The 14,984-nt window shown below is 44.2% G+C and overlaps 1 protein-coding gene across 1 annotated transcript in view; it reads left to right on the top strand.

Moving 5' to 3' along the window:
- Window positions 1–12,847, top strand: part of mau2 (MAU2 sister chromatid cohesion factor) — a 71,088-nt gene extending 58,241 nt beyond the window's left edge. Inside the window, exons 18-19 of the mRNA XM_073068127.1 lie at window positions 3,332–3,459; window positions 6,876–12,847. Coding sequence (XP_072924228.1) covers window positions 3,332–3,459; window positions 6,876–6,950 — 203 coding nt within the window. The 3' untranslated portion in view covers window positions 6,951–12,847. The remainder of the gene's footprint in view (window positions 1–3,331; window positions 3,460–6,875) is intronic.
- Window positions 12,848–14,984: the final 2,137 nt, after the last annotated feature.

Genomic DNA, 14,984 nt, shown 5'->3' with positions numbered 1-14,984 from the left:
GCTCTCTGCCATGAAGACAGAAGCAAACTTCAAGTGTTTGTCATTCAACCATACACATGATAGAGCCAAATGAAACAACATTCTTCTGAGGCCAAGGTGCAAATCACAGTACCAACAATCATACACAACACATACCACATATGATAGCAAGAGAACAATTGCAAAATTTTTAAAAAACATATATTTGTGTTTATATTATCCACACACATACATGTACATATATTATACACACACTGGAAGGAACAACCTCCAATCCAAAGTATTTAATTGCCCTGTGTTCTCATTGTTCCCCAATATAACTTTACCTTTACTGACAGGAATGGATCAGCATTTCTTTTCACTAGTCTTTTTATCTGTACATGCACTTGTAGACCTTGTTGAATCCACTTTTTCATTGCAAGTTTATATTTTGTAATTTTTTTTTAAACAGTCAGTTCAGCTTTTGCTCCTCTGGTGACTGTGGATTAAATACTGTACTTTGGTTAGGGACACCTGCTTTTGCTCCCTTAGTGACTGTGGGCTTGATACTGTCCATTGGACAGGGATCCATAAGATATAGGAGCAGAATCAGGCCATTTGCCCACTGCATCTGCTCTGCCATTTCATCATGGCTGATCCAATTTTCCTCTCAGCTCCAATCTCCTGCCTTCTCCCCTTATATACTCATGCCCTGACCAATCAAGAATCTATTAACCTACATCTTAAATATACATATACTATAGACTTGGCCCCCATAGCTGTTTGTGACAAAGAATTCCACAGATTTACCGCTCTGGCTAAAGAAATTCCTCCTCTGTTCTAAAAGGACGCTCGTCTAGGCTGAGGCTGTGTCCTCAGTCATAGACTCTCCTACCATAGGAAACATCCTCTCCACATCCACTCTTAGCAAGGCCTTTCGCCATTCGATAGATTTCAACAAGGTCGCCCCTCATTCTTAATTCTAGTGAATTGCTTTTGCTGAAATCTGAGCTGCTCCCCTGTGACTGTGGGCTTGACACTGTCCTTTGGTCAAGGATACCTGCTCTGCTCTGCTCAAGAACATCAACCCCCCACCATCTACCATAACCAAAACACTCCTAAACCTTATTATTCCTTTCATGTAGTGGTCACACTTGCCACTGGAGAAATTCCAGCAGCTCTATGCCAATCTTCTGCAAAACACTAGCCACAATATTTGAGCAGCACACCCAAGATGCTGCAAGAACTCGGCAAGTCAGGCAGCACCTATTCAGGATTGTTTAATGTCATTTCCAGTACACAACTATAAAGGAGAACAAAAGAATCATTGCTTCGGATCTGATGCGGCAAAAAAAGATTAAAAAATGCAATAATAATAAAACACAATAAAAATAAACACATAAGAGAGCATGTATACATTGATTATATTTCCATAAAGTGACACTAGGCACGGAAGTCTCTGTACATAAGGAGTGTCTGTTTATGATGAGCAACAATATTTGGTTGTTGAGTAATACCGTTGTAACCTGAATGCATGTAAGTAGGTGCAGTAATGCAAATCTTAAACTCGCCGTACCCTTGGTGTAGAATGGGTTGGTGCCACTTTGCCCCACCAGGTGTCGCCTTTTGTGTCCCAGCTATTGGGCCACTAGTTGCTGCAACACCTCCAACGTTCAACAAATGCATTCTCTGTCACTATAGCGTTTGCTTGTATAAGAGCAGTTTAAATAGAAATATTAAACCATGCCATAGGAAAAAGTACTAACAGGTTAAAAAGGTTCCATATTCTGTTCCCATATAAAAAATGACAATTATTAGTCTTGTTGAGTTTATTGCCATTTGCACAAGTGCATGTGTGCACAGGTGCAATGAAAATCTTACTTGCAGCAACATCACAGGTACACAGCATTATAAATCACAGGTTTATTATTATTGAAATATGAAATTTGTTTAGTGGTAGCAGTGCAATAAAAATTACTAAGTTACACAAAAACAGTGCAAAAGAATGACAAGGTATTATTCATGGACCATTCATAAATCTGATGACTGGGGAGAAGGAACTGTTCCTAAAATGTTGAACAACATTCACGAGAGAAACATAAATTGAACATTGAACAAGTAGCACAGTACAGATCGTTCAGCCCATGTTGTTGTGCTGACCTTTTCATTTACTCCAAGGTCAATCTAACCTTTCCCAAGTTATCACCCTGTTTTTCTATCATTTATCATTTTCTATCATTTTTTCTATCATTAAGAGTCTCTTAATTTGCCCCTTTGTATCTGCCTCCACCACCACCCCTGGCAGGGTGTTCAACACAGTCACCACTCTCTGTAAAGAGCCCACCTCTGACATCCCCTTGTGCTTTCCTCTAATCACCTTAAAATTATTAGCCATTTCCACCCTGGCTATCCACTCAATCTGTACCACTTATCTTAGACATCAATAATAAAGATAAACACAATTTAACAAAGAACACTATTAGAACAACAAAATAATTTTAAAGACCATTTTGGTGCAAAGTGGTTGTAGTGATGCTAAACTGCAGTGATTAGCGTTGTGCTGGTTGGTTCAATAACTGAAAGTAGTTGTTCTTAAACATGGTGGTGTAGGACTTCAACCAAGATAAGAGAATCCAATTGAAATCTCAAGCTCATTTGAGAGGTTATTGTACATCTTCCGTAATGTTTTGTACCATTGCATTGTCTGTGACTGAAACTACACCTTTGGCTCTCTCCAGAAACAATATTTATAAATGTGTAACACCCAGCCCCTCTTACTCAATGTGCTGAGGAGTGCACTCACGTCTGCAGATAGTTGTGGAGGACATTTGTTTATGTACTACCTTGTGCTGTCCCAGGATATCCTGTGAAATCACTACAGGAAGTGAGAAAATCATGCTTCTCCAACACAATCCAATTAATCGCAATACCTTTGTCATTTCCCCATTCTTTATAACTTTCTTTTCTCTCCTATTGTTAAGGGGTGGCATGTTACCTTGATGGTTAGTATAACTCTACAGTACCTGCAATCAGGGTTGAATTCCTGCAGCCATCTGTAAAAAGTTTATAGTTCTTCCCTGTGACCGCGTAGATTATACCGGGTGCTCCGGTTTCCTCACACATTCCTAAGACATAAGGGTTAGTAAGCTAGGGAGACGCTCTGTTGATGCCGGAAACGTGGCGATACTTGCAAGCACATCCTCGGACTGTTTTTGTTGTTGGTGCAAGCAGTGCATTTCACTATATGTTTTGATGTACATGTGACAGTTTATCTTTATTTCATTCATTGTACGAATAATATGCGGCACAGACTGGCTTTAGTACTTTGTGTTTGTGTTGCTGTGTGACTTAAGTCATGATTTCTTTTTCTTAGATTTGAACAAGGCATGTGGGAACTCCATGGAAGCCCATGAAGCTGCTCAGATGCATCAAAATTTTTCTCAACAGCTTCTCAACGACCACATAGAAGCCTGTAGCCTCCCTGAACACAATCTGATCAATGTAAGTACAGTTCCCTCAGTGCTGTCCATTCTGTGCAGAAATAGCTTCCCCAAACCAGTCCCTTCAAGTATTCTTATAGGAGCTGTTTAACAGCACCTGACCAGCCATCCTATCCCATTCCCTTTCTGACATCAGAATCAGAATCGGGTTTATTATCACGGACATGTGACGTGAAATTTGTTGACTTATCAGCAGCAGTTCAATGCAATACATAATATAGAAAAGAAAAATTAATAAATAAACAAGTAAATCAATTATGTATATTGAATAGATTTTGTTTAAACATGCGATAACAGAAATACTATTTTTTTTTTAAAGTGTGGTAGTGTCCAAAGATTCAATGTCCATTTAGGAATCATATGGCAGAGGGGAAGAAGCTGTTCCTGATTCACTGAGTGTGTGCCTTCGGGCTTCTGTACCTCTACCTGATGGTAACAGTGAGAAAAGGACATGCCCTGGGTGCTGGAGGTCCTTAATAATGGACACTGCCTTTCTGAGATACCGCTCTATGAAGATGTCCTGGGTACTTTGTAGGCTAGTACCCAAGATGGAGCTGACTAGATTTACAACCTTCTGCAGTTTGTTTCGGTCCTGTGCAGTAGCCCCTCCATACCAGACAGTGATGCAGCCCTAATGCTCTCCACAGGACATCTATGTAAGTTTTTGAGTGTATTTGTTGAGATGCCAAATCTCTTCAAACTCCTAATAAAGTATAGCCGCTGTCTTACCTTCTTTATAACTACGTCGATATGTTGGGACCAAGTTAGATCCTCAGAGATCTTGACAGCCAGGAAATTGAAGCTGCTCATTCTCTCCACTTCTGATCCCTCAAATGAGGACTGGTATGTGTTCCTTCGTCTTACCCTTCCTGAAGGCCACAATCAGCTCTTTCGTCTTACTGACGTTGAGTGCCAGGTTGTTGCTGCGGTACCACTCCACTAGTTGGCATATCTCATTCCTTTACGCCCTTTCGTCACCACCTGCGATTCTACCAACAATGGTTGTATCATCAGCAAATTTATAGATGGTATTTGAGCTATGCCTAGCCACACAGTCATGTGTATATAGAGAGTAGATCAGTGGGCTAAGCACACACCCCTGAGGTGCACCAGTGTTGATCATCAGCGAGGAAGGTATGTCATCACCAATCCGCACAGACTGTGGTCTTCCGGTTAGGAAGTTGAGGATTCAATTGCAGAGGGAAATACAGAGGCCCAGTTTCTGCAACTTCTCAATCAGGATTGTGGGAACGAAGGTATTAAATGCTGAGCTATAGTCGATGAAAGGCATCCTGACGTAGGTGTTTTTGTTGTCCAGGTGGTCTAAAGCCGTGTAGAGAGCCATTGAGATTGCCTGTCGCCACAGTAGGTCAATGGCAGATGCAAATTGCAATGAGTCCAGGTCCTTGCTGAGGCAGGAGTTCAATCTAGTCATGACCAACCTCTCAAAGCATTTCATCACTGTCAATGTGAGTGCTATCAGGTGATAGTCATTAAGACAGCCCACATTATTCTTCTTAGGCACTGGTATAATTGTTGCCTTTTTGAAGTAAGTGGGAACTTCCGCCCGTAGCAAAAAGAGGTTGAAAATGTCTTTGAATACTTCCGCTAGTTGGTTGGCACAGGTTTTCAGAGCCATACTAGGTACTCCATTGGAACCTTCAGCCTTGTGAGGGTTCACTCTCTTTAAAGACAGCCTAACATTGGCCTCTGAGATGGAGATCACAGGGTCATCAAGTGCAGCAGGTATGCAGTCTGCAACCCCCTCTACTGCCACAATAAGGCCACTCACATTGGAGGAGCAACATCCCATATTCAGTCTGGGTAATCTCCAACCTGATTGCATGAACATCAATTTCCCTGTCTTCCAGTAATTTTTCTCCCTCCCCTTCCCCCTTCCCTCTTCTTCAATTCCCCACTCTGGCCTTTTACCTCTTCTCCTCACCTGCCTATCACCTCCTTTTGATGCCCCTCCTCCTTCCTTTTCTCCCGTGGTCCACTCTCTTGTCCTATCAGAGTCCTCCTTCCCCAGTCCTTTGCCTTGCCCAATTATCACCTCCCAACTTCCTTCTTCACCCACCCCCCCATCCACCCACCTGGCTTCACCTGTCACCTACAGTGTCCTTCCACCCACCCCCCATCCACCCACCTGGCTTCACCTGTCACCTTCTACAATGTCCTTCCACCTACACACCCACCCACCTGGCTTCACCTATCACCTTCTACAATGTCCTTCCACCAACTCACCCACCCACCTGGCTTCACCTGTCACCTTCTACAATGTCCTTCCACCCACCCACCTACCCACCTGGCTTCACCCATCACCTGCTACAATGTCCTTCACCCACCCACCTGGCTTCACCCATCACCTTCTGCAATGTCCTTCTTCACCCACCCACCCCCCAACACCTTATTTTGACATCTTCCCCCTTCCTTCAAGGCCTGATGAAGGCTCGGCCCAAAATGTTGGTCATTAATTCCTCTCCGTAGATGCTGCCTGACCTCCCGAGTTCCTCCAGCTCTTTGTGGGTGTTGCCCTAAATGGCAAGCTGTGGGTGATTCTTCACTAAGCTTCCTTTTTGCAATTAGCTGCTGTCACTTCAAACTTGACCTAGTGCTATCGAACAGGAAAAAATTTAAATCCTGCTGTGTCCAAAATTTCTGGGAAATTCAGCTCATGTGTGTGTATCTTTGTGTTTCATTGGGGTGTAAACTGATGAAGCCAAATTAGACCATGAAGTGCTATGCTGGAGGGTTCTGGGTTAACACTTATTCACTGAGGTGATAGTGGCATCAGGGTACCGGTGGGGATGGGTCTGTCACCGTATAACACCAGGGTACTGTACTTGTGGGGACGGGTTTGTCACTGTATAGCACTGGGGTACAGTACCGGTGGGGACGGGTCTGTCAGTGTATAGCACTGGGGTATGGTACTGGTGGGGACGGGTCTGTCACTACAACACCGGGGTATGGTATTGGTGGGGACGGGTCTGTCACTGTACAACACCGGGTATGGTATTGGTGGGGACGGGTCTGTCACTGTACAACACCAGGGTATGGTACCGGTGGAGACGGGTCTGTCAGTGTATAACACTGGGGTATGGTACTGGTGGGGACGGGTCTGTCACTGTACAACACCGGGGTATGGTATTGGTGGGGACGGGTCTGTCACTGTACAACACCGGGTATGGTACTGGTGGGGACGGGTCTGTCACTGTACAACACCGGGGTATGGTATTGGTGGGGACGGGTCTGTCACTGTACAACACCGGGTATGGTATTGGTGGGGACGGGTCTGTCACTGTACAACACCGGGTATGGTACTGGTGGGGACGGGTCTGTCACTGTACAACACTGGGGTACGGTACTGGTGTGGACTTTGTTGTTGCTGACATGGCATCATATTTTGTATTACAGTGGACAGAAGGGCCTCTTCCTGTGCAGTTCCAAGCTCAGAATGGACCCACCACCAGCCTCGCTAGTCTACTATGAACCGAAGGTGTAACTTCTGTGGAACCCATCACCCCTCAAACCAGGCAACATATGAAACAAGATTTAAATATCGCCTTCCTAATCACTGCCGGGCAAGCAGACCGGGAGAGTGTTTGTCTGTAGTGGTCCAGTATTCTCCACACCTTTACCTGCTTGTTTCTGCAGTTCAGCCTTTCCCTGTGCTGAGCACTTGGATGCGAAAAAAAAGCTTTAGTTTGAATATGGGAATCATTATTATCTCTTCTTAATCCAAACATGTTCATTTGCTGAGTTGCCTGTTTTCTCAACTGGTCTGTTTCTAAGCAACAAGTAATTTGTTTCCAGCTGGTGAGGGGCTGGCTGGGGTCAACCCCTCCTGGCATACTCCTTTTTGGCACTGAATGTTTTAGACCATCTCATTTGGTGCCCAGGCCCTGGTTGCCATGGGAACTGCCCCATCTCTGAATAGTGGAGTAGTTAGATCAGGAGTTGGTAACTGGCAAACAGTTTTGCTGAGTTGGTGCTGATGACCTTTCCTCACGGTGCTCACTATTAGTTCTGATAAAAAGGCTGGACCTCTGTGCATGGAAAGTTCTGAAGCTTGTAATTAATCCTCCTGTACCTGGAGCTCATGTCCATGTTTAACAATGTTTGGCAGACTCTATTTCTGCAGCTCAGAGGTGCTTCTTCAGACTAGTGTTTCAGGTTGCTTGGTCAGGGATCTCCAACTAACCATGCAATGTTCTGACTCTAGTCTGATGTGTGGCCTCCTTTCTCCCCTCCACCCTGAAATCCACACTCACTCCCTCCCTCCCTCCCTCCCTCCATTGCTCACTCTGTTCCCCCCATACCTCCATCAGTACAGCTGGTAGTCCTGCCAATACTAGATCATGGATTCGTTACGCAGAAACTATTGGACCCATTGAGTTATTTCTATTTATTCCTGTGCTTTTATCTAATAGAAAAATAGTTCTGTGAGCTGTGCTCAGCAGTCATATTAAAGGGAGATTGCCTTGAGTCATGTGGTGCTCCCCTCCTTCCTTTCTCCCCTTCCCTTTTTGTTCATCCCTTCACAGCTGCCCTGTATCTGCAGCAGCTCTCATTGTTTCATGAGCAAAGTCAATGGTAATTACAGGATAAACTCAAAACAATAACTTTTTAATTTTCAAAAATAAAGTTGCTTTTAACCCCAACTTGAGCTGAAGTTGGTACTTGCCCAAACAGCCCCATAGCAGAATGGTATGTGGCTCTGAGATACGAGTTCTATCAGTCCTTGGATCAAGAGAAGAATTGTGGCTGGCATGTAGGGTATGAGAGCACATCCCTGGTACCTGACTCTTTCTATTGATTAAACTCCGCCATCAATTCAATGTACTTCCCTCATAAACTCAGCCCTAGAATTGATCTCCATATATCATGAGGACTGACATTTTCAACCAATCATCATGAGTTGCCATCATTTGAAATAAAAGCAGAGAATGCTGAAAGTATCCAACTGGTCTGGCAGCTTTCTATGGAAAGAGTAACCAAAGTAACTCTTCAGATACTTGAGCCTATCACCCCTACTGGGGCATATGGTCGCCAGTCTTCTGCCTCAGCTAGTCTTTCACGTTGTTTCCAAGTCGCCCATTGAAGATCCTCCCTCTCCTAAGGATGAGATCTTTGGAGTTTCTGTAGGCATCTCTATAGCTCTTTTTTTACACAGCATGGTGTTGCTAGTCCCTTACCTATCCCTTCTCCCACAGCCGAGTTGGACCATCCATGGCAGAGTTATTTTATAAAATACCTATTCACATAGCTCCTCCTCCTCTCCTCCCAAACAGCCCACCACGGCAGTTATGGAGATGCGTTGTAAAAGTGAAGCAACTAACTCAATTTTTTTTTATTGGAAATTATTCAAGCCTCATCTGTGAGGATAAATGCTGTAGTCCAACCAGCTTCCACAGGGGTTAGCACTGTTCCCAGTCACATCAGTGTTGTCAGTTGTCCTTGTCTGATCTGTGTAACCTGATGCTGTGGTGACTCGGGTTCTGCGTGGGCATAATCTCTGCCAACCAGTCCCAACGCTGTCACCCTCAGTCCACAGGCAACGAGCAGGATCGCTCAGATCTTTCCCTGCTGTGTGTCTTGGCAGTCGGAGGTTGGTTTGAACAGGTCCTTCACCCTCCTGGACCACACTTGCCAACACTGCGGGTCACAGTGCTGTTCAGCTGATGTGTGAGAACCAGGGCCAACTCCTCAAAGAGAGCAGCAGGGTGACACTGAAGGAGGGGGCAGGTAGTGAGTGTGACCCCGGCTTGTGCACAGTTTGTAGTGTGTACCTGGAGACTGTACTTTCAGTCTCAGCCCATGGGTACCTGAAAAGTACGATTCTGCAGAGACATGCATCTACGGGAAGGGTTGCAGTTATTTTATATGAATATATATATAGATTAGATAAAGAGTAACACAAGGTGCTGGAGGAACTCGGGCACCATCTATGGAAGGAAATATATAGTCAACACCTCAGGATTGGAAAGGAAGGAAGAGCATGCCAGAATTCCCCCTCTTCACCTCTCACTTTCTCACTTGTCTTCCTTCTCTCAACACCCCCCCCCCTCCAAAATCACCACCTTATTCTGGCTGCTTCCCCCTTTCTTTCCTGTTGAAGGGTCTTGTCCTGAAGTGTCGGTTGTTTATTCATTTCCATAGATGCTCCCTGACTTGCTGAGCTGCTCCAGCATTTTGTGTGTGTTGCTAAAGATTCCCAGCATCTGCAGAATCTCTTGTGTTTTAGATTAGATAAAGTGTATTTTATTTAATCCAATGGCTGATATTTTTCTTTTGACTTAAAACCATTTACCCTATGACTATGATATTTTCATTACCCACATCTAAGGCATAGGAGCAGAATTGGACCATTCAGCCTATCAAGTCTGCTATGCTATTCTGTCATGCTGGATTTATTTATCACCAGCGTGGATGGGACAGCACCAGGTCACAGCTGGTAGATGCTCCTACACTACACAGTCTGAACATCGTTGAAGGATCCCTTGGTGGAGGACAGTCTGAAAGGCACGTCCCTGCCCTCAGCCCTTTCCTAGATCAAGACCCAGCCACCAACTCGCTGTTCAATGACCATTACTCGCACCCCAATATAAAACCCATGGACAGGGCAGTGTGTTAGATGTTGGCCAGTTGGATTTCGGCCAAGTGACCTGGGTCCAGAGCAGGGAGGGGAGAGGTGACACTGGCCTTTGCAGCAGATCTTGGTTGAGAGTAAGGCTGTGGCTCCCTCCTGTGAAACAGCAGCAGTCTTGTCCTTTAAGGCTTCATCAATGACATTTTAAATTTGGGTTGGGAGGAAGCAGCTTTATCTTCAGCCCTGCAGTGTTAGAGAGCTTGGCACATACCACCTCTACCTCAGTCGTTCCTCTTTTTGACCATCTCTTCTCCTCTTCCCCTTACTCATTATCCCTACTGTGACCGTGGTGAACACCCCAGTGGTCTTGGTACTAGAGTCTGGGAAGGTCCCTGGGTTTGTCTGATCTGTGCGAAAGTGCTCCCACCTCTGGGATAAGAGATACCTGCCAGGCCTTTTGGGCCTTATCTCCTGAAAGGTAAAGATGGGTGTTAACTGCCCTGTCTCCAGACAGTCACTTGTACCTGAAAAATTACTCCCATCGAGCACCTGTCCTCCTACATCTGAATGTTCCATCAGTGGCCAAAACAATGGGTGGTGGGGGGTCAGTGAAAAATTCTGTGCTCTGTGCCTCCAAGGAAGTAGAAACTTGTCTAATACAGGCAACAGCAAATTAAACACAATAAAATGGCTGAATTTTTGAATTCAATCACAAATATTGTATGCTGCACAATTAATATTTACAAGGTTCAGAGTCAACTAGGCAGTAACTCTGGCACTTCACCACCTACATCCCTGTACTATGTAGGACACAATTGACTAGATATCGCATTAATTCTTGTTTTGATTTTTTTTTGCAGTTCTTTGAAGTTCTGTACAGACAATTCAGTGTGTTCTTAGACAGAGACAATGTTTTAATACCTACTACATCATGTATCTAGTGAAACCATTTCTGTGCAATTATGTTTCCTTGAATCATTGTTATGGCAGGTTTGTTAACAAATAATTTGTGTTTTAGCATCACTGAACCTTTACAATAGTTTATAGATGTCTTGATGTTTTGAGATATAAAGGATTCCCTACTTCAGTGATAATGCCACTGTGAAGCGGGGTAGATTGGTTTGTAAATATGAATCTATGTAAACAGAACTTGTCTGTCGCTGTGTTTTTAGCTCTCTATTACATTTGGATTAACTTTGTTTTTTTATTCTATATATCAGGGAATTTTTAAAATAAATTTATAAATCTAAACTTGTAATGCTCTTGTGCTATTTTTGCCTTGCATAGCACCATCATCATCATGTGCCGTGTTGTATGATGTGGGTGATCATGGTCTTTTCCATGACCATGAATGTTCTTGGCAATTTTTTCTCCAGAAGTGGTTTGCCATCATCTTTTTCTGGGCAGTGTCTTTACAGGGCAGGTAACTTCAGCCTTTATCAATACTCTTAAGAGTTTGTCTGCCTGGCGTCAGTGGTTACACAACCAGGACTTGTGATATGCTCATACGATCATCCATCACCTACCCCCATGGCTTCATGTCACCCAGATCCAGGGGAGGGGGGGTGGTAAGCAGGTGCTACACCTTGCCCAAGGTGACCTGCTGGCTAGCGGAGGGAAGGAGCACCTTGCACCTCCTTTGGTAGAGTAGTATTTCCACCCCACCACTATTCCCTTGCATAGTAATCCGCTGGATGAACTTGTCTCTAAAGGAGTGTACTGTATTTATTTATTGAGATACAGAGCAGAGCAGGCCTTCCGGCCCTTTGAGCCATATTGCCCAACAATCCCCAATTTAACCCTGATCTAATTGTGGGGCAATTTACAATGATCAATTAACCTACTGACTAGTACGTCTTTAGACTGGTAGGAAACCCATGCATTCCATGGGGAGGATGGACAAACTCCTCACAGAGGTCACTGGAAATGAACTCCAAACTTCGACTCCCAGGCTGTACTGGTGTCACGCAAACTGCTACGCTACTGTGACGCCATCTCTCCCTTCTCTCGTTTCAGTTAAGTCCTCATGTTCAAGCTTCTGATTGTCGGTTGCCATCATGAGGCAAGTTAGAGCCAGCTCTCATTCAGTCAGCATTTTCCCTTTCCATGGACCCTGTTTTTTTTAACATAATCTCTTTGACAGGAGGGAGAGTATCATCAGGTATTGAGTTTCCATACGACCGGTCAACAACTCTTATTTCTGCAGGAGATTCATATTCAGATTTATGTGCATGGAAGCTTACAGTGAAAAGCACGGTTTGTGTTAGTAACCTAAGGATGTGCTGGAGGCAGCCCACAAGTTTCAGCCCCAATATATCATGCCCACAATGTTCACTAACTGAAACAACAAAACAAAAATATTCCAGCTGCCGCCTCACCAATGTCTTTTTGTCCCAACTCCCAATGTCTTCTGAACCGAAAGCCCCATTCCCTCCCTATTTACAGTTTTCTAAAGTCTCATAGTATACTTCTACCTATTTGCCAAAAATATCTTATGTTCCATTTTGTTCTTCTGACTTCCTCCTTTACTGTACACCTATATCCCTCGTCCTCAAGGGATTCACTTAATACCAGCTGCCCAGAGTTGACCACCTTTTTCTTGAGTCACCTTATGTACAGGTAATCCTGTGCCTAGCGTCACTTTATAGACATGTATCAAGGTATATAGACTATCTCACATATTGATATTTATTGTGTTTTTTTTAAATCTTTGTGCTGCATCAGAATCACAGTATCAACTATTTTGCTCTCTTTCGCACTTGTGTACAGGAAATGATATTAAACAGTTTTGAACATAGTATGTCTGGTCTCTCACTATCTTGCGTTTTTAAAAACCTCCCCTCGCCAGATGCATCATTACTCTCGCAATCACTCTGCTAAGAGCCAGGCACAGAGGAGAACCTATCGAGGGCAGGAATGCTCTTCAGAATCTGCTAGCAGGCACATCTTTATTTAAACCCCTTCTCAAAGTAGCCAACTATCCTGTCCATCTCCAGTGCCACTCCATCTGCTGAGGTCAGTTTATATAATTATTTTAAGGAGTTTGTGGAGCAAATGGAACTTTAGATTTGCAAAAACTTGAAGGGTGCAACTACATCTCCCAAGTGTGAGATAAGGAGGCAATGTCTCAAGACTGCAATCATCGCCGACTTCAAGACAGGATGGATCCAAGTGCAGTGCCATCCTGAATACAGCATTTCCAGTTGGATGCCTCATCCCAAGGAAACATACTGCCCTTCACCTTGCCTGCAAACCCTTTTAGCAAACTTAGTTTTGATGAGATCTGTCCTCATTCTTCTAAACTGGATGTTCCCAACCTGCGGTCTGCAGACCCCTTGGTTAATGGTAGGGATCCATGGCATCAGAAAGGTTGGGGAACCCCTGCTCTAAATTCAAGAGCACTGTCCTAGTTTACAGAGCTGCCTCAGTCTGGTAAACCTGCTTTCCCTGGAACCAGCCTGTGTACACAGTGCTTTGATACGGACCTCGGCAGCTGAATTTACTACAGTGATTTTTCTCTTTTTTTACTTCCTGCATGCCAAAAGCATGGTGGTAGGTTAAATGGCTTCTGAGTGTTGGCGTGCTATGGCATTGACAATTGTGGGCTGCATACGGCACATCAAAGTGTGTTAGTTGATGCAAGCAATGCATTTCACTTTCAATGTACACATCATAAATCCAACTTCAATCTTGATAAAAGGCAGGATTAATCAATGGTAAATATCACATGCTGAGGTACTATGGGGGGGCTATCGTGCTGGGATACTGTAGGGGTTATCACGTGTGGAGGTACTGTGGGGGTGCTATCACATGTGCTGAGGTATTGTGCGGGGGCTATCATGTGTGCTGAGATACTGTGGGGGGGGGGGGGGGGGGCTATCACATGCTGAGATACCGTGGGGGGTATCACAGCATCTATGGAGGAGAATAAACAGTCAACATTTCTGGATAAGATCCTTTATCAAGACTGGAAAGGAAGAAGGCAGAAGCCAGAATAAGGAGCTGGGGGTGGAAGGAGGACAAGCTTAGAAGGTGATGGTTTGCTTCATGAGAGTGGGTATGGACCTCATGGATTGGATAGACCCATGTTGTGCAAAGTTTAAGAAAGTCCACAAATACTCCAGAAGGATGGCAAGAGAGCTTTGAGTCCATGCATTGCAGGAACACAAGTTACCCCGCCCACCTGCCTGGTAGGGAATTTCCTGTCCTCAGAGACAAGTGAATAGGTCTGCCTCAAGAGAAGTGACAAGTGGAGAGTTACCAGACTTTGTGATGCCTAGAATGGTAAACATATTTCAAAATGGTCACAATTTGACTAGGGAACTTTCTACTACATTGAGACAGAAATTAGTTTTTGACCTGCACTGCCCCAAACACATAAACCCAACTATTGCCCCAAATGTTGGCCACCATTACACACTCAATGCAAATGGATCATGGGATAGAGCCTGTTTACTACTTTAAGAAACCCCACACTTTGACCCTCTGCCATTCAAACATCTTGATAATGCTACGCCTCTATACTTCGAGGATTGGTTCCTGGTTCGATGTTGGTCTTCTATTGGGTACTTTCGGTGTCCATCAGTTTGTATTCCCACCCCTCCCCCCACCCATCCGTAACACGTTAGAATGATGTCTGACGTCAATCGAAAAAGTCACCCCTCCTCATTAGAATACATCGTAGGACAACCCCAGCCAATTCTTTAATTTTATTGGATTAAACAAGTGTTGGTCAAGGTATAGGCCCTACCCCTTTCTGCTATTCACTCTAACTTGATAATCGCACCCCTCCCATATTCCTTAATGATTGGACTACCGGAAGGAATATTGGCTTCACTATTGGTCAATATTAACATCAATTAATTAACATTCCACCCACGCCAGTCAACATGTTAGGATGATACGATATCCGCAAAGACCCGCCCATCATTTTA

Source organism: Hemitrygon akajei, chromosome 16 (genome assembly GCF_048418815.1).
Source record: "Hemitrygon akajei chromosome 16, sHemAka1.3, whole genome shotgun sequence".
NCBI lineage: Eukaryota > Metazoa > Chordata > Chondrichthyes > Myliobatiformes > Dasyatidae > Hemitrygon > Hemitrygon akajei.
This window is presented reverse-complemented; position numbering and strand designations above follow the sequence as displayed.